This window comes from Phalacrocorax carbo, chromosome 1, assembly GCF_963921805.1.
Source record: "Phalacrocorax carbo chromosome 1, bPhaCar2.1, whole genome shotgun sequence".
Classification (NCBI taxonomy): Eukaryota; Metazoa; Chordata; class Aves; order Suliformes; family Phalacrocoracidae; genus Phalacrocorax; species Phalacrocorax carbo.
The window spans coordinates 149996323-150017132 of NC_087513.1; the positions used below are offsets into that span (position 1 = coordinate 149996323).

At 40.6% G+C, this 20810-nt stretch overlaps 1 protein-coding gene across 1 annotated transcript in view; it reads left to right on the forward strand.

Moving 5' to 3' along the window:
- SLC5A7 (solute carrier family 5 member 7) overlaps positions 1-18353 on the forward strand; it is a 28143-nt gene extending 9790 nt beyond the window's left edge. The window contains exons 4-9 of the mRNA XM_064439614.1: positions 1405-1560; positions 6275-6423; positions 9431-9574; positions 11441-11594; positions 12768-12985; positions 13708-18353. Coding sequence (XP_064295684.1) covers positions 1405-1560; positions 6275-6423; positions 9431-9574; positions 11441-11594; positions 12768-12985; positions 13708-14331 — 1445 coding nt within the window. The 3' untranslated portion in view covers positions 14332-18353. The remainder of the gene's footprint in view (positions 1-1404; positions 1561-6274; positions 6424-9430; positions 9575-11440; positions 11595-12767; positions 12986-13707) is intronic.
- Positions 18354-20810: the final 2457 nt, after the last annotated feature.

The window sequence follows — 20810 nt, forward strand, 5'->3', positions numbered from 1 at the left end:
AATATTATTGCTTTTAGGCTGGAAGGATTTAATATCAATATAATCTCCCTGTTAGTTCAATGTTGTGCTGCATACCACTTCTCCTAATTTTTCATGCAGTTTAGTTTTAAAGGTTAGAATATGTCCTATTTCCTTTGACAGACATTTGAACATACTAATGACTCTTTTTTAATTCTTTTATTTGTCTTTTGTAATGATGTAAGGATGTAATGATGACATAATAAGTAGAATAGGAACAAGATCCATGACTAATACAAGAATAATAAGAAAATGCTGGAGGGTTTCTGCATCCAAACAACGTGCCTAAAGACAGGATTAACAAAAATAGTATAAATAAATTGTGATTGGTAAGCCAGTATCTTCTGTTTAGGTAACTTAATGAAATGAAGAAATAAGGCAATACATAGAAACGTGGAAAATCTCCTGTACAATATGATGCATGCATTACATATCTTGTGATGAAGAACTTAACTAAGGGATGCCAAATACTGTACAGTAGATTTTATTGGGAACTGACTGGTTTTCCAGTTTTTTTATTGTACCCTATAAATTTCATTTGAGCAATTTTACCATGGTAGGTGTCTACTCAGTTATAGTCATGTGCAGGTCTCAACTACACAGGTTTCCATAAAAAGCCTCTTTCAGCTTTCCTGAGATATGTCCTGTTTTTTCCCCAGCCAGAAAGAATTTGACTGTACATTAGAAAGGTGAGGCCTTTGCACATTTATGTACATATCCAGCCCATATCCCAGTCAAGCAGAGCAGAATTATAATATATCAAAATTCCTGACCAAACATAAGTGAAATATGTGTATGACAAACGTCTGGGGGGCCTGACACCTGCAGAGCTAAGAAGGCATCTGATCTACCCCACAGGTGTAGTAAGGTTGATTTAAGCATACATAATAAATCTGAATTGTCCTGAAAGACTCATATTTGCGGTGTGTGCACTACACCATGTGTGAACTCAAATTTCTGATCCAGGAATCCCAGACAGCTTTATTTTTAGAACAGAACCAAGTGATAATTCATGCTGGATCCTGCTCTAAGAATGAACAGGATTAGGCAGAAAAGCCTTTCCTTTAGACTGATCCAAAATAAGACAAAACTCTGATAAACTTCATAATGCCAGATTAAGTAAACTGAACCAGACAAAATGAGACAAACTTATTTTGCGTTATCAGACCATAGATATTAATGGTGTGGATATGTTTAGGTAATTCTGTGGACAGATGTAAGGTAAGAGTTCTTAGAGGATATTTCAACTGTACTTATTTCTTTAAAAAGAAAAAAACCCAGTAATACTGATATTTTTGTTCCCATAACTGTCAATCAATATTTTACTCCTTGATGGCAATGCATTCCTCCACTGCAGCTGGTATCTTATGCTACTTTTCTTTGTAGGTGGCCTTTTTTTTGCAAAACCCATGCGATCCAAAGGCTACGTGACAATGCTAGACCCTTTTCAGCAGCTTTATGGAAAAAGGATGGGAGGACTACTGTTTATTCCAGCTTTAATGGGAGAAATGTTTTGGGCTGCTGCCATCTTCTCTGCCTTAGGTAAGGAATAAGCAGTAGAAAGAAAATAATTTTCTTTAATATAATATAAAATTAATATAAAGAATTAAGAAAATCAGAAATGCATGAAAACTCTGGCCTCAACTGCTAACTATCCTAGCCAAATGATTCAGAGTATGACAGGTCTCAGAGCCGTTCTAACTAGTAATTAAACCTGGTAATGGTACCTCCTTAATTATTTTAGTAACGGAAAAACACACAAGGTATCTATTAATTTTCAGGTACCTTTAAGTCGTCCCTTTTCAAAGAGCATGAAAAGATTTAGCAACAAATTTCCTTTCATTTTGAGGGTGCCGTGAGCGATTGCAAGCGTCCCTTTTGTGTTAAGGCTGACCCAGCTTCTCTTTTATGCCACTGAGATCACAGAAGTGAATCAAAATTTCCCTTGAAGTTATGAAAGATTATCGTCAATGCATCTAAACAAAATAACCCTTTGCATATAGGAGACCTACGAATACAGAACTTGCCATAGCACAAATAATAAAACAGATGCCGACCAATAGGTTGAAGTATTATTCAATTCTAAATGGGTTTCTACTCAACAAAATGAAGAAAATACTTAGGAATCAAGAAAGGATTCAGAGAATTAGTGGAACTATGACTCAATAGAAAAATCACCCAACTACTCATCCAGTCCTGAAAAAAAAAAAGTTTCTAGGGTTTTTAATTATATTTCAGGCCTGAATTTAGCAATCCCTTCAAGAATTAAGAAAGCACTTGAGTTGAAGCACCAGTAGTTGACTTTTACCAGCTAATCATACTCATAGTGCACATGCATGTGGTAATGCTTTCTAGCACAAGCTATTTTAAACAGAAAATAAACTTTGAAGGCACTCTCCAACTGTGCTCTGATGAACTGCAAAGCAATGGGGAGCTTGTTTACCACCATTTCATCACAAAATCCTTAAAGGACTAAGTATAAACTACATGCTGAGGTGATAGGAGTTGAGTAACTTGAAGAACACTCTGAGTATTTGGAATATACTTTCTTTTTGATTGAGGACAAACTAATCTGTGATATTTCAAAGCAAGCAGTGTGAATAGCTTTCTAATAGGTTTATATTAACAGCTGACAGTTAAAGACTGTCAATAACTATAAAGGTCATTGAGGGTTTTTATTTTAACTATTCTGTGAATTCTCTGGTTATATTTTACCTCCTAATTTGCACACTTGTCCTCACTGATGAATATTTAATCCCAGTACTCTTCAATTCTTGATCTTCCTAATGATTTCTTGCTTGGCAGGGTTACAGAAGGGAAAGACAGGCTTCCAGCCTGTGAAAGTGGTCTGAGCTTGTAATCCTTAAGCACGTGAACTTTAAAGGCTCACTGCCCAACAAAAAGCCACCTGGCAGCTCCCAGCAGCTCTTGTATACCACACACTATGTTGTGTTCTACTGCCAGAACATTTTCACCTGTGTGGTCAAGAATTACGCATCTACAGACCTGCAAGCGCTAAAGGTTATTGCACCATGCTTCATTTCAATTATCCTAATTAGAAGGAGAGGAATTTAAAAAGAAAAGACAAAAAAAAAGACAAACCATGGTTTTAAAAAACTGCAATCACTTTAAATAGCTAATACATCTAAGGGAAATGTGCAACCATCCTGATAGCTGCTGGAAGAGCAGTGCAGGAGGCACAAGCAATTCAGGAGGTTTATTGAGTTCACTGACAACAACTTCCTGAAACAAATGATCCAGGAGTTGATGGAGGGAGGTGCTCTGTTGAACCTGTTAGTTACAAGCAAGGAAGAACTAGTTAGGGATGTGAAGGCTGGAGGCAGGCTTGGCTGCAGTGTTCATGAGATGGTGGAGTTCAGGGTTGTGAGAGGAGGGAACAAGACAAAAATCAAGACCACAGCAATGGACTTCAGGAGAGTAGAGTTTGGCTTCTCCAGGGATCTGCTTGGAGGAATCCCATGGGAGACAGCCCTGGAGAGGAGTCCAGGAGATCTGGTTGATATTCAGGAATCACCTCCTCCAGGTTCAAGAACAGTCTACTGTGACAACTAGGAAAACCAGCAAAGCTGGCAGTAGACCTGCATGGATGAAAAAGGGGCTCCTGACTAGGCTCAGACATAAAAATGAAGTATTCAAGAGGTGGAAGCAGGGACAGGTGACCTGGAAGGAATACAGAGACACTGGCCAAGCATGCAGAGAAGGGTTTAGAAAAACCAAAGTCCATCTGGATTTGAATCTGGCCATGAAGAGCAGCAAGAAAGGCTTCTATGAGTACATAAACTAGGGAAAATGTGGACTGCTGTTGAATGGGACAGGGGACCTGGTAAGAAAGTGTATGGAAAAGGCTGAGGTACTCAGTGCCTTCTCTGCTTCATTCTTTGCTGGTGGGACCAGCCTTCAGGAATCCCAGGACCTTGAGAACCCTAGGAAAGTCCACAACAAGGAAGGCTTGCTAGAGGAGGATCAGGTTAGGAAACATTTAAACAGACTGGAGAATCACAATTTCATGGGACCTCATAGGATGCATCCTGTGAGTGCTGTGGGAGCTGGCTGATAACATTACAAAAACACTCTCAAGTAATCTTCTGAAGGCTGTGGTGATCAGGGATGTTCCTGAAGACTGGAAGAAAAAAAATGTCACTCCCATCTTCAAGAAGGGCAAGTAGGAGGATACCAGGAACTAAAGGCTGGTCTGCCTCACCTCAGTCCCTGGGAAGGCGACACAGCAAATACTCCTGGAAACTATTTCCAAATAAAGAAAGGTCAAGAAGGGGATTAGGAGGAGTCACCATGGATTTATTGAGAGGAAATGATTCCTGAACAACCTGACATCTTCCATGACTGACTTGGTTCACAAAGGGAGAGCAGGTCATGTTGTGGATTTCAGAAAGGGTTTTTTACACCTTTTCCCATAACACTCTCGCAGACAAACAGATAAAATATAGACTAGATAAGTGGACAGTGAGAAGGATTGAAAACTGTCTAAACTTCTCGGCTCAGAGGGCTGTGATCAGTAGCATGGAAGCCACCAGGTGGCCAGTCACTGGCTGTGTACCCCTGGAGTCAATACTGAGCCCTATATTGTGTAACGTCTTAATTAATGACCTGGCTGACGGGACCAAGTGCACCTTCAGCTAGTTTGAAGAAAATAAAAACTGTGAGGAGTTGCTGATAGACCAGATGGTTGTATTGCCATTCAGAAGGACCTCAACAAGTTGCAGAAATGAACCGACAGGAAATTCATGAAGTTCAACAAAGGGAAATGCCAAACCCTGCACCGGGGTGGGTGGGGGTGGTGTATAATCTGATGTCCCAGTACAGGCTGGGGCATAACCAGCTAGAAAGCAACTTTGCAGAAAAGAACCTGGGAGTATTAGAAGGCAATGAAGTGACTATGATCCAGCACTGTGCCTTTGTGGCAAAGAAAGCCCATTGGCTTTCTTATCCTGGACTGCATTAGAAGAACCACTGCCAGCAAGTCAAAGGAGGGGACCCTCTACTCAGCACTGGTGAGACACATTTGGAGTGCTGGATCCAGTGCTCCCCAATGCAAGAGACATGGACACGCTGGAGAGAGTCCAGTGAAAAGCCACAAAGACAAGTAAGGGACTGGGGTATCTGGAGAGGCGAGATAGTTGGGACTGTTCAGCCTGGAGAAGACAAGGCTCAGGAGGTTCTTATCCATGTGCATAAATACCTGATTTGGCAGTGGGGCGAGCACAATAAAGAAGGCAGGGCCAGACTCATCTCTGTGCTACCCAGTGACAGGACGAGAGGCAATGGGCACAAGCAGAACTACAGAAAAACCCATTTAAACTCAGGAAAAAACTTTTTTTTTTTCACAGTGGGAGAGGTCAAACACTGGCACAGGTTGTCCAGAGAAGTTGTGGAGTCTCCACCGCTGCAGATATATAAGACCTGACTGAACGTGATCCTGAGCAACCTGCTCCAGCTGACACTGCTTGAGCTGGGGCTTGGGCTAGACAATCTCTAGAGATACCTGTCAGTCTCAGCAACTCTGATTCTATGAGCTGTTTTGTGGAGACTGACTGGTCAGCTCAACATCGTGGTTTGTTTTCTACAAATGAAACCTGATTGATGGTGCTCGGAAAAGTTCTTGGTTTCTAGGTTAACAATGGAGGATGGATTCTCCAGTTTGCAAAGAAACCCACTTTTGTCCCATGTAAAAAATTCAAGGGCACTTTAGAAGGCTCAGTGGACAATCGTCTCTATCGCTGATGCCTCCTCTACTGTTCTGTCCTTGGTCAAAAGGGGCTTATGCAGAACATAAGTGATACGAAAGGGTGTGATGTGTTGCAGCAGACCTCGCTGAAGCACAGCCATTTCTGCAATGATACGCTTGCTCCCATGTGGCTGCAACTCACCCAGGGAGGCTTCAGCTGTCTGTGCGTGGCTGCTTGTCCCCAGACAGAACAAGAGAATGTAGTCCTTCCAGAGCTTGAGCAATGTACGGAAAGGCAGTTGGGACACTTCCCTCCTCCATTTCGTAAGAACCTGCGAAATGACACATGTTAAGCTTAGACCAACAGGAGCCTTTATTCTCCCACTCTCTCAAAGGTACAGAAGGGGTTTGCAGAAGATACAGGGGGGAATATTTTCATGCTGTTGCTAAGTGTCAGACCAGCACCTGTACATGCAACTTAATGAAGGTGAGCCTTCTTATCAGACAAACTGGAACATACACTAACACAGAGTGTTTTGTTTTTCCCCCTAGGTGCCACTATAAGTGTGATCATTGACATCAACGTCAATATTTCAGTCATTATTTCTGCCCTGATTGCAACTTTGTACACACTTGTGGGTGGACTTTATTCTGTGGCCTACACCGATGTAGTTCAGCTCTTCTGCATCTTCCTGGGACTGGTAAGTTTGGCTTTTCTTCCCTTCTTTGTTGAGGATTTTGTCCTGAGCATTTTGATGATGTCACAGATCCCTGACTCTTTAGAGTCTGCATTTACATCCATGTATAGCCTGGACTTTGACAATAATGCTGACCAAGAGGCCCAATTCTTTGGCTTTTTTCCATCCAGTCTGATAGTGCGAACACTCTTGCAATTTTCTTGCTGAGTATGTATCTAACTCAGGATAGGACTGGAGCTGACTCTTTCTCTATCTGTCCATAGGACTGTGACATAGGCACTGGAAGGAGGCATCAGACGTAGGAAAGAGTCAGTAGAGCAGTCCAGAAACACTGCATTGGACCTGCAGAATGGATGCTCTCCTAATTCTCCTGTAGCTGTCACCTACTCACGCAGCTTAGTTAAACCTCCTGTTTTAAATTACCTTCTTGGGTTTTCCCTCATTTCCCTCCATTGTGCTTGGAGACCATAGCATAAGAAGTCTCACCAGATAACCTTGCTGTTTGAATATGGTGGTATGAATACCCCTTCACCAGCTCTCAATGACATGCTAGTGGGTAGCCTTTTCTTTTATTTACTGCTGTTCTTTAAGCCCTACTCTGAAAAGCATCAGTGCAACAGGGCTCAGATCACAGGGGTGCAATCAAAGAAGCTGCTGTCTTCGTTTGCCAGTGGCAGTAATAGATGGTCACAGGTGTGCAGAGATCTGAGACGGGCTGAAATAAATGGGGTGGCTCAAGGTGAAGGAACTGAATGGTACATTGGGGACCCAAAGTTGTTTCCCTGCTTTTACCGGCATTCTTGTGCAGCTCTAAGGAAATTGCTTCAGCCAGAGCTTACACAGGTGGTCACTAACCAACCCTGTGTGTGTCCTCCCTTCTGTGGCATCATGCTGTGAGGCCTATGGCCTTAATTGCAGAAGTGCTTAGCATTCCCTGTTGTAACAGACTTCATGGGAATGGTGGTAATTACCTTGAAAAAGCAAATCCAAGTTCCAGCTGACCACCTCAAATGAAGTTATTCCAGATCTTCTCTCATAATTTTGTTCTTCACCTGCACAGTGGGGAAAATACTGTCTACTTCCCTAACATGCATGTTAATATTTGTGAACGATTCAGTTTCTACAGATGGTGTGCATTAAAGAAATTCCCCAAATTGTAGATAAATCCAAATACAGAAATGCTTTTCCAATAAGAACAACTCATGCACCGCTAAAGACCCTGATCCTATAGGAATAACAACCTGTGATCCAGTATTAAAGGCAGCATGAGCCTGACAGGGAGGGGAAAGCAAATGAAGGTTGTATAGCAGTCTTCTAAATGGTTGCATCCGTAGCTTTAATAGTGTTCCTTTAACTCAGAGTAGGCTTTTTATGTAATTTCCCATTTAAAATAAACAGCAATAATGTCATTTAGAAGGAACCATATTCATAACCTCAAGAGTCATCAGTGGGCCTGGAATCCTCAGAGAGCATCTAAATGGTCATGCTCTAGGTGAGGCAGTTTTAGGTGAGATGGGACACGTTCACAGTAGGTGTCACAGCAGAAGGCGTCACAAGCTCAGGTATCCCAGCTTCCCCTCCAGGAGCTGGAGCAGTTTGTGTTCCCACTGGCACAGAGCTTTACTGCTCATTCCTCTAATGTCTGTTCCTCTCCTGCCCCTTACCCAAGAGGAGGTGCTTCTTGTAATCACTTCTGTTCCCTATCACAGCTCCTCATTTCAGCCACAGCTCCTTCCTTAGGCTTCCATAACCTCTACCCCAGCCAATCCACGTACTTCCCTGGTTTTCCCCTCACAATCCCATGTAGTCTCTGTCCTTCCCTCCTCACTCACCTGTATTCATATCTGGAATTCTCATCTCCTTGTCGCTATTTTGCCCGGTGAGTCATTCCCTGATCCTACACTGTATCCCCCCTATTTACTGACTCTTCATCTCAGCTGTATTATTATTTCCCCATCATAAACTCTTTGTCACCACGTAGAAGTTCTTTTTTTCTGCTTTCCAATCCCATGAGGTCCAGGTCCTTTTAGCTACCTGCTAGTTCCACCCACAAGCTTCAATTCCCAACATAAAGTCACAGTTTGTGCTTCACTTCCACAAGCCTTGGTTTTATTTGCCCTCCATTCAAAACAGTGAATTTCCTACTCCGGTTAGAAAGGGCTCAATAAAGAAAGTCCGTCTATGTTTATATTAAGCAAGTTAAACAGTATCAAGGTGAAAACACAGGATCATCTGTAGTGCAAAACAGTCCTGGCACTGTTTTGGCCCGCACCAACTAGTACTTTCCCAGATAGTTCCCAGGAACACTGAGAGCTGTCCTTTTAGGCAGGGAAAGGAGTCTAGATGTATGGATGTAAACCATGACATGTCAGTGAACTGCAAGGCCAGAGAAAGTGTCTTGACTTGTTTTATTTACTAATATAGAGGTAATCTTCCTCTGGCATAACTTGAGGCCATTTCTTCTTGTCCTATCACTTGTTACTTGGGAGAAGAGGTGGACACCCACCTCGCTACAACCTCCTTTCAGGCAGTTGTAGAGAGCGACAAGGTCTCCCCTCAGCCTCCTCTTCTCCAGGCTAAACAACCCCAGCTCCCTCAGCCACTCCTCATTATTACTGTTAGGACCAAATATTTCTCTACAGCGTGGTCCAGGAAAGTATATAAAGAATATATGTGGAGTTTAGGGAAAATAAAATGAAGATATATCATTCCTGTGTGTAGACACAGGAAACGTGTCTTTCCTGCTGATTTTGTGATTTACACTGGTTAATTCTCTGCTTATACTCACACTCTCCCGAATAGAGGTAAGCTATCCACTACTAAGCTCTCTGGATTTCGGAGATGCTCCACCAGCACATAACCTGACTTTTCTGCAAGTCAGCTCAGCAACTTGGCTTTTGATCTGTAGCATGTGAGAAGAAAAAAAAAACAGACCAATATTAATATTAAAATTTCCTGGGTTTAGAATGCCTTCTTTAGACCTGAACAAAGTGCTACTCTTTGGTTTCAGTGGATCAGCGTACCTTTTGCGATGTCCCATCCTGCAGTGACAGACATTGGGCTCACGGCTGTGCACCAGGTGCACCAAGCACCATGGCTTGGATCTATCAACTCACTTGACATTTACACATGGCTGGACAATTTCCTTTTACTGGTAAGTGACAGCTTGTATGAAGGAATGAAACATTTAGGCACTCACACCGTTACTGTGACAGCTGCAAATAATAGAGAGTCTAGTTAAGAGTTTCCAGCAAACTGAAAACTTTTACCCTCTTGACTTCTGTTCAATATTTCTGCACATTTGAATGATTGCAATGAAATATCAGTAGAATATTGTAGCACAGCTGTCAAAGTCAGCATTGCCAGGAATGCAGTTTAAATATCATCAGGCTAAAAGAGTTGACTTATGCTAAAATTAATTAAACTTATGCAGCTAATACTTAACTGATGTCATTCTTGGCAAAGGAATTTATATATTGCAGAAGGCAATAAATATGTTGTACAAATGATTAAATATGCCTTAGGTATAGGTGATGTAGAAAAAGCTTCGCAGAGATGGATGGATGGATGGATGAATTCGTACATGCACACATGCCAGAATGAACTGGGGGCTTTCGTTATTTAATACCCATGTATTACACCTGGGATTGGTGGTTATTAAGTACTTTCCATTAGAAGATCTAGCAACACATGCTAACATTTTCCATTCTCAGTGTCCCTGAGCAACTCTACACTGTTTTTATTATCATATTGTACTTTGGGATTCCTTTCTCTGAATGGTTGGTCTTTTTTTTTTTTTTAATAATCTAAACCAAATATCTTCAGAGTTTTCTGATAATTTGGCTATTAAAATATATTGATTTATCCAGTTTAAATCATTCAGAGATTCTCAGAAAGCCAAAGTATGACATTAGCTCAAGTGCCTGTATTCTGTGTAAGCCTGAAGGTTTCGTCTCTGATGATGACCAAAGGAAAGCTCTGATGCTGCCAAAATGTGACACATTTTCTTTTCATCTTGTTTTTTTCATTATCACTCAAGAAATTTATACATGCTTGGAAAGCTTTGTTAAAGGAACATTATCAAGGCTGCAAAGGAGAACAGTCATAAAGAGCAAGTCAAAATCGGAGTTGCCTGTGAAACATTCGTTTGGTCCCTGTGTGTGTATGAAACATATATGAAACACCTGTATACACACTATTTGGTCCAAATTCCTCCTGCCTCATTTAGTGTGTAGAACTGGCCTGTGCACATTCAGTGAGCAATTTGCTTTGTTTTCTTTCCACACTGTCTAGTCATAGGCACTTACTTACTTAGTGGAGGCTATTCAAACCCTGCTCTCAAGACAGAATTTTTAGCACTTGGTTTTTCAGCCTTTGATAATACTCTTTTGTGTCATATTTTGCAGATATAATTTAAGTCTAATCAGGATCTTCATTGTTATATACCCAAAAACAGAGAAGCGTTGCCACCATAAAAGAAAATTTTCGTCTGCTGCTTTATCTGTAATTTCTATTGGTGTCATATTTGCTCAAGGCAGTGTGAGCATAACTTTTCGGATTCTTGAGTTCAGTGTATACAGAACATGTTGCCTTGTTTTGATGACCACACGCATTCATAAAGGAAGATAAAATCTTGCTTTCGAATTCTGTAAGAGTTTAATCTCATTTTGGCTGCAGGAGGGTACTGGAGGCCAAGTTCTTAAAATATGAAATATGACAATAGTATTTTATAACCTTTCATATGGCTTTATCAAGTATTTATACAGCTCAATATCTGGGGATCAGAGAGACTATGTAAGCGTGAAGTGTTGTTGCTAATTGTACAGAGGAATAACTTGTCTAAAAGAACGGGATTTAAGTGGATTTACAACAGTGACATTACTTGTGAGAATGAAAGTTACAGCTGTTACTGACTGACTGATATTCAATAAATAAAGAGCAGCAACATGCTCCCTCTACTGTGATAGCAAAAGAAAATCCAGAGTTAGCCCCCAATGACCGGATGCCATTGTGTTTGCAGACATTGGGAGGAATTCCATGGCAAGCATATTTCCAGCGAGTTCTTTCCTCATCTTCTGCCACATATGCTCAAGTTCTGTCATTTCTGGCTGCTTTTGGCTGTCTTGTGATGGCTCTTCCTGCAGTACTCATTGGTGCAATTGGAGCATCTACAGGTAAATGATTAAAAATGAATAGTACAAAAAAAGTAAAGTTAATAGTACAATAAATGTATGAAAACCCTACAAAGCTTATGCTAGATATAATCTAGGCTGGTGACATCATTAATCAATTCATGACTTCAACAGGAGACTACACTGAAAAATAATACTGTAGAATATTTCTCCCAGGGGGAATTGCTCCTACCCCAGAGGTGGAGACTAATTCATTTTGCACATTCTAGGTACCTACAGATGTAATATTTCTATTTAACGTTTGAGTTAGATTCTGGTACTTTTATTTGGTCCTAACAGTAATAATGAGGAGCAGCTGAGGGAACTGGGGTTGTTTAGCCTGGAGAAAACGAGGCGGAGGGGAGACCTTATCGCTCTCTACAGCTGCCTCAAAGGAGGTTGTAGCGAGGTGGGTGTCCGCCTCTTCTTCCAAGTAACAAGTGATAGGACAAGAAGAAATGGCCTCAAGTTGTGCCAGAGGAGGTTTAGGTTGGATATTAGGAAAAATTTCTTCACCAAAAGGGTTGTCAAGCATTAGAACAGGCTGCCCAGGGAAGTCTGGTTGAGTCATCATCCCTGGAGGTATTTAAAAGACATGTAGATGTGGCACTTAGGGGCATGGTTTAGTGGTGGACTTGGTAGTGTTAGGTTAACGGTTGGACTCAATGATCTCAAAGGTCTTGTTCAACCTAAATGATTCTAAAAGATTTTACGATAGATCAGGAATTTCTTATCTTGACCAAAACATCCTTGTCAAGGCCTTTGCCACAGTGAGACAAATGCTTTATTAGAAATTTTTAACGTGTGGCTTGGATTACAGACTCAAAGCTCATTTGTCATAAACAAACATGGATCCCAGACTTGTTTTACTGAGGAAAATGAAATTTATGAGCAATGCAAAGTTTTAATATTAAACTTCCTACTGGTTAAGCACAGGCTGTGGTCAGACTTAGCTTAGAGACAAGTTAAAATGCCGAGCAGAATTAAATCTGCCTAAGAGAAACTAGTGGGACACTGCCTCTCTGAAATGCCATTGCTCTGGCCCTAAAAACAGTTTGGTCATTGAACGTGAATGAAAATGTGGCAATATGAATAGCTCACTACACATGAAGTCAAGAGATGCCATAGCTGATGACTACTAATGTTACTAATAACATACTGGTGTCCATATTGCAGCCTGGAACGAGACTGAGTATGGTGTCCCTGACCCCATGACTAAAAAAGAAGCAGATATGATTTTACCCATTGTGCTCCAGTACCTTTGCCCAGTCTATATCTCATTCTTTGGCCTTGGCGCTGTATCTGCTGCTGTGATGTCGTCAGCTGACTCTTCAATTTTATCAGCAAGTTCTATGTTTGCTCGGAACATTTACCAGCTTTCCTTCCGGCAAAATGTGAGATTACATTTTTACTCTTACTTTTACAGAAAATTTTAGGTGAGACCTTAACTAGGTGATGCATAGACTGTAATGTCATAATGAAACACCCCTTTACACCCCTTTCACATTCCTGCCTATGACTAGAAAAAGTATAGCATTTCATTCCTAACAGAATATTGAATAAACTGAAAGTAATAAAAATATTTATGGTTGTGACTGACAACAGAGATGAAAAAGCTAGCTCAGGGGAGGTGGTATCAAGAGTTCTCGTGGCACTGCAGTTTATCCAAGCAGCTCCTAACTATCGCTGCAACCATAAGTTTTACTTAAATCCTTAACAAAATGGGACATCTTTCTGAATGATGGATTTATCAGGAAATCGTTTGACAACAGAATTGGCTAGTGAGTCAGAGATTTTCTTAAGGAATGGAGAAGAAATTCTGATGCTGACAGTTTTTTCAGGTTGAGCCATATTGTGCTTATATTTAAAAGTTACTTCTAACACTACTGTTTTATTCGTTGATGCTTTGTCAAACTTTTCTTTATGCTCAAAGATTAATGACTTTGGGAATGGCAACCATAACCCTTGGGTTTTTTTCACTGCACTTGAGACAGAGATGTTTGTTTGTAAATATTATTGAATATGTCATGCAGTATTTTATATTGACTATGTGTATAAATGTCGGCATACATCTATTGCCTTGAAGAAAACACCTAACACTGCCCCTTTTTTGCAGGCTTCAGACAGGGAAATCGTGTGGGTCATGAGAATCACTGTTTTTCTGTTTGGAGCATCAGCAACAGCAATGGCACTGTTGGCTTCGTCAGTGTACGGCCTGTGGTACCTCAGCTCTGACCTTGTTTATATCATCATATTCCCCCAGCTCCTGTGTGTGTTGTTTATTAAAGGAACCAACACCTACGGTGCCATTGCAGGATACTTATTTGGCCTTGTTCTCAGAATAACCGGAGGAGAACCGTACCTCTACCTTCAGCCCTTGATCTACTATCCTGGCTGCTATCCAGATGAAAATAACATCTATATCCAGCGATTCCCATTTAAAACACTTGCTATGCTTACCTCCTTCTTTACTAACATTATAGTCTCCTACTTAGCCAAATACTTATTTGAGAGTGGGACTTTGCCACCAAAGCTGGACTTCCTTGATGCTGTTGTTGCCAGGTACAGTAGAGAACACATGGACAAAGCAACTCTTGTAAAAAGTGACAATATTGTATTAAATGAACTTGCACCGGTGAATCCACGGCACAGTCTAACTTTGAGCTCAACTTTTACAAACAAGGAAGCCTTCAATTATGTTGATTCAAGTCCAGAGCTATCCAACACTGAAGATAATTAAAAAATCTGGTAGCCACAGGCAAAGCAATGTGAAGCAGGATATTCTACAGAGAATAGTAAGAGGCATTTTATCAGAAAAAAAAAAAAAGCAAGAACTGGGAATAAAATGCCGCTGCACAATTCTTTAAGTTGTTTCCAGGAGCGGGAGCATCCTATGGGAGGAACTCTTTTCTGTTATTATCTAACATGTTGCATTAGATCATAGAGTGTTTACCAAAAGATACACTCAGATCCCATTCTTTCCACCCAGAACTATATACTGTGTAATTAAAGAAATATTTACAATTGAAAATATACATAACAGAAAAAGTACAATGGTTATTTAGCTAGGACATCGTACGAAGAGATTGTAATGCAGTCACTCTGAAATACTATCAGTCAACATTTTATTGGCATTAAGTGAAAATATATTGTCACAGCTATAAGTGATTTATTACTAAAGAGCTAGTTGCTTGAGCAAAGACAGATACATAACTTACCTGGGTTTTTGGTCTCATTGGTTTTTTCCTCATAAAGAAATTGAAATAATACAAATCTAGTATTTTATTATTTGTATAAGACAGCAAAATGTACAAATAGTAATAATTCCTTATAGGAGTCCTGAACACCATATATTAATTAAAAAACTTATAACGAAGTCACCAGTGTAAAATTACATTATACCCAATGCAAGATGACCTTAAGCCAAATATGTTACCATAGGTATTCTTTTTTTCCTGTGGTTAGTGGATGTCACCAATGGAGGATAACAAAATTTTTAAAGCAATAATTGGAGTTGAAACTCAGCTTGTGAGAAATGACAGAACTCTTATAAACTAAATAGAACTTTTCAATGTTGAGAAAAGAAGCCTTATCTTGACTTAGCATCAAAATGAACACTTAGCAAAGCAGTCTGACACCAAGCAACTTCATCAATGGAACAAATATTAACAAATAGGGAGAGTCAGGAAGGCTTGGAAAAAAACAGATGAGAGGGTTTTCCATGAGGAAAATTCCCATTTTTCACATAATAAAAAAAGTATTGTCAAAGTCTTTCAGGTTGGACTCATTGAGATTACTCTGGAAAGTGTAGCATTTCCATGGGAAATCACATTTTCTCAAAAATCTGATTTCCCATGGGAAAAACAGGTTTGCTGGGCAGCTTTCCATGTCTGTAAGTGTCTACCTCTGAAAGCAGCAGCAGCTTGGAGGGGAACTGAAAGGCAAGATGAACCCACAAACATAGAGAAAGGCACAACGGTGTCTTCTGCTAAATTCTGGAGTCCTTCGTTAACAGCCATCCTCCTGGGCCATCACGGTGACTCTGCAGGGCACCAGCAGCAGCCAGGCACAGGGGAGACTTCACTCATGAATGGAATGCTGGCCAGAAGCAGCAAAGCAGGGAGGTGAGGCTTCTTCTGACTTGCCCTGGCCAGGAAGGAACACACAATGTCGTTTCCATCTGCCCATGGCTGAGACAATTGTGTCTGTCCCCGTTGGTACGTGCCTTTCACAGTGGGAGATCTAATAGCTAGATTTCTGTACAATTAAGAGTTATGCTCAGTAATTCTTTTTGATATCTACACATGACACAAAATGTTCAGCTGAAATCCAGATCTCCTCCTGTTGCTGGTCACTGGTGAAAATTCTTTAATGTTCAAACAGGAGAAGCTATACTGGAAGACGGGAGAGGTAAGAATAGGTTTTGCTGCTAAAGGAAGAAGCCATCAACTTGTGCATTCAATGTTGACATAAACTTTCACAAGGTTGAATCCTTAGATATGTTTTTGCTCCTTTTGTGGAGTTTTAACAACATATATATATATTTTATACATAGAGAAAATTAATTTTAGAGATGTTGATTTTTTTCTCCATATACTACATTTAAAAATAACACTGCATCTCAGTTCTGAATATGCATTGTGAACTGCGGTACTACTGTGCTAACAGATATGGAGTGTGCTATGGATCTGTGGGATCAAAATCAGGATCTGCACTAAAAACCCAGAAAAGCCAATATAGCAAAGCAGTGAAAAGTTCCTGCAGGGTGAGTGAATGAGCCACCACTGAAATTCCAGGTGCTGAGGCTCTCGCAAACCAGGTGCGAGCCCAGCAGTATTCATTACCCCATGAACCATGGAAAAGAATAGAGGAAAGAGATCATACAGAATAGAGAGGGGACAACAGAGCTACTGCTGAATTATTATCCATTTCTGGCCCAAATCCACTGCCCGATTCCCTTCTTACAAGAAAATATCAAACAAGCTTTTTGCCTGCTTACATAGCCAAGGCCAACTGCCAATGCTGCAGTTCCAAAGTAAGTCAGAGGATCCCATTTTACAGCCACCTGTAGGTCTTCCTGAAAATTTTCAGATTTGTGTAGGAATTGCTAGAATTTCACTATGAGAGGCTGCATAGTGGCCAGATGCTTTGAATACAGCAGCATTTCTGTATCTTTTATTTCAAAATTCCCAATAGTGGGAGGAGAAGGAAAGGAGAAGGGATTCAGCTGGAATCATTTAAGAAACCATGACTGAAAAATAAAAATCTTTCCTTTTCCCTTGTATTCCCTTGTTGCCATAAAAGCATAAAGGCTTTTAAAATGCTCAAAATGAAAAAGTTACGTGAAAAATTAAAATGCATTAGTCCAAAAATTTGAAGCCAGATGCTTTCAACATTATCAGAGTATTTTATACTGTTTATCCTATTGAATATTTTTGTGAAATCACTGTGATTTCACAAAGTATTCCTGTTTAGATGGAACTATGCATTCTCTGGTGGAAAATGGTTCCAACAAAGCTGTCCTGTGCTCTCTGTGGAAGCTGAAATGTTATTGCACTTTTACAACTAGCACACCATGGAAGCTTCATCATGCAAAGCAGAGAAGTGGCACTGAAGACTGTTCATCGTGTGACCATAACTCTGCTTTCCACATACCAAGTCTCTATGTGTGTCATTGTGTGAGTCAAACAACAGCTGCAGTGGTTGCAGTGGTGGGCTGCGTTGTGGAAAGGACAACTCCAAAAGCCAAACTAAACAACCCTGTGCAAAGTCTGTTTACAAGTTTTCTTGCCTTAGTTCAGCTGTCCTACCATTAAATTTCTACAAAGATATTCATACAACCAAAGGCCATATGTATAATTGATAGCTGGGGCGGGAGGAGGGGGGGAGCAAAAACAAAAACAACACCCCCCAAAAAAATATAACAAAGTACAAACAAGTTACTTCCACAAGTAAAATGCCAACAGGATGTGATTCTTCAAGTAGACCTTATTTTCGTGGGAATCATCAGATGCTCCTTCTCCACTTTCAAAATTTGTAGACAGTAGTACAGTGCACTGAATTGTGTCTATAATCAGTGAAGCAAACAGTTCATTTTCAGACACTGAGGTTATTGTTTCTGAGCCTACAATTTCTAGATAAAATATTCATATCAAGATCATACATTTTACTTTCATGTAAATCACATTTGTGAATAGCACTTATTTGACAGGGTTTTTTACCTCCTTTGCATGAGACGTGTTCATAAAATCAAGGTTAATAACATAGCAGAGATGTCAAAAACAGTTATTATTTCATCTATATTTGTCCAATTGGGATGGTATATGTATTATAAATAAAACATACTTTTGTGAACCTGAACTGAATGTAAGCATTAAGTGGATCAAATAAAGTAAAAGATTTAGTCTTTTATTTTCATATAGTAGAATGATTTAGGATTTCAAGTATAAATATAATAGGAAAAAAACTGTTAATCATTTTTTCCTTCTGCCCTTCATGTGTATTTGATCAAGTCCCATGTGCAGTTAGACTGTAAGTTATTGTAAGTCTGCTATTAATCAGGGCAGTATTTGTGGCTGTTGTTAAAAAAAAAGTATATTTTTGTCTGTGTCAGAAATCCTATATTAAGACTATACCTAATGAAGCAGATAGGAAGCATAATATAGATATCTATGTTTTAACTTCATTTGTATTGTATTCAATGTGCCCATGCAATCAGGAAAATACTGTCTGGTTTTGGGTCTGGTTTGTCCATCTATTAAAAATAAAGACATTTATTTTATTATCACTCGGCATCACCTGAAGTTTTGTGTGGCAGGCACAGGCCTGCAGCGGTGAGGTGGCCCTGGCAGAGCGGGAGCTGCCCCTCACCCGGTGGGTGAGAGGGGCCATTGTGGCTACAGCCCTGCCCCAAAACCTGGCTCCCATGGTGGAAACAGAGCTCTCATTTCAGTCATCTCCTTCTTGTCCTCACAGCCACAGAGAAAAGCAGAGGACCCTGAGCTCCAGGGGAATCTACACCTACTGGGAGTCCCGCCTGCAGATCCCTTGGCAAGGTGTTGTACTGGGACAAGGGCTGCGGTTCTTGCTGCAGAGTTGTCAAGGAGCACAAAATGTGCTACAGGAGCAGGAATCCACGTGCCTAGAGATTGCAGCTGGGTTCCGCCTTTCATGTGAGCAGTCTGGAGCAAGGGTTTGATTGTTTTTCCCTTTACAGTGGGACATAAAGTCATCCTTGGTATTGCATGTGTTATAAATACAAAGATTTAGAAATCAGAATTTTAGCTGACCGAAAACTAATTCTGTGCTTTCATACTCCTATTAAGAGTTTGATCCATTGAAGTCAAAGGAAAGACACAACTGGGTGTCTATCCAAATGCTACTAAAATGACACATGCCAAATATACAGTGCATTTACCCCCCAGATGCTTTGCAAAAATATCTAGGCAATACTGTCTCCTCATGGATGGGGGAACCAAGGCACACTGGCTTGTTTTCCAGGGCACTAAGGTACTCACTCATGGAGTGAGGCACAAGATGGGATTTTCAAACAATGTCACATAGCATAGACATTTCCTTGAGGCTGTAATGCTCCAGTGTCCCTTGCAATTCAGGAGTTTGATCCCCACTCACATCTTTGGAAAAATGAAGGATGTTTTAAGGCAAGAGACCTCATATCTTGTATCTCAGGATGAAAGCGAGAAAAAGCACAAGGGTGCGCTGATGATTGCCTTGGAAGCATGAAATGAACTGTTTTGCCACATGACATCACAGGTAAAATGCCACGTGCAGGCCAGCTGTGGCCAATTCCACAGCAAAACCCTACTGAGGAGACTCTATTTAGGAAGCAGTAGAAACTTTTTAAAAAAAAACAAACAACAAAACAAAACAATAATAGCTTAGGGGTTTGTAAAGAATAATTTAGGGAAATATTTCCATATTTTTCTGTCAAATTCACAAAAGGGACAGTGGGCATAAATTCAAACAGTGGAGAAGTAAATGGGTAGAGAAAGAAGTTAAGGTCCCTGATGTAAGCATTGTCAATTAATATTGAATATTGAACAAATCACTTTCCACCACAGCCACACAAGGACTGATGGCAGGTGAATACCAAGCGATTACATGAAAATATGAAGTCTCTCTCTCTTTAAATTACATTTGGTTGCCAAGTGCAGTTTCAGATCCACAAAAAGGACTGAAAAGACCACAAATACTGAGTAGTTTTCCACTTGAAAAGAATGAACCTGGGTAGACCCAAATGGTATAAAATTATCCCAGCTGGGACAGTATCAGACTTCTCCCAAAAGGTTGGAGAACCATTACACCAAGCTTGGGAGACACTTCAAAGAAGTTTAAAGAAAGCAATGTTAATACATGAAACAATGCACAGAATTGTTCCCAGGCCATTAAGGTGGTCTCCAGCCTGCTTTTGCCTCAAGCCAAGTGTCAATCTCCCAAACAGGTGCTCAGGCACAGCTTGGGGACTGGACTGCTCCAAGGGCTGCAGAGGGCCTTTCCCAAAATAAGCTTTGCAAGTAGCTTGCCCTTTGCAAGGCTGGCAGAGACTGCAAGTATAGCCTCATGCCGTATGAGTCCAGTGCCCAGAAACATGCCTGAGCACCTTCAGTTTAGTGGTGAGGATACAGCCTCAGAGATAAACCAAGCAGTTCTCCACTCCTGACCTGGCCTTTTGGCTTCTTTTGGCATCAAAAGAGAGAAGATGACACTTCTCAAACATGACTAATCTTATCCTAATGCATGCATTACTGTGAGATGGGTCACACCATAGAAATGCCCGTACAGGTGTTTAAACATTGGTGAGACGTGGCCCACTCCTTCCTCTTTCTCCTTGAGAAGGAGGTTGAAGCCATGCATATGATGACACCAAACAGCTGAGGAATTAGTCATAGAAGGGGGGCTTTGGGGTGGTTAACCTTTAGGAAGCTTTCACAGAAAAAGCATAGTTCTTAGGGAAGGCTTTGTACCTGACTGACTGGGACACCGACCTTCTGTGACCTAGACTACAAAAACAGACAAAGGAAATCATCAATCTAGGTTGCAAGGGATGTGTTGTGACTGGGAAAGACACACGCTATCTCCACAATTGGTGTTAAAAAATAACAGGTGAAAACAATGTGAGGCTGTAGTCTCTACGCTAGAGGTAGTGGACAGCAGGGGAAAAAAAAATAGAAAGTACTTCTATGGATGAAAGAATTTATC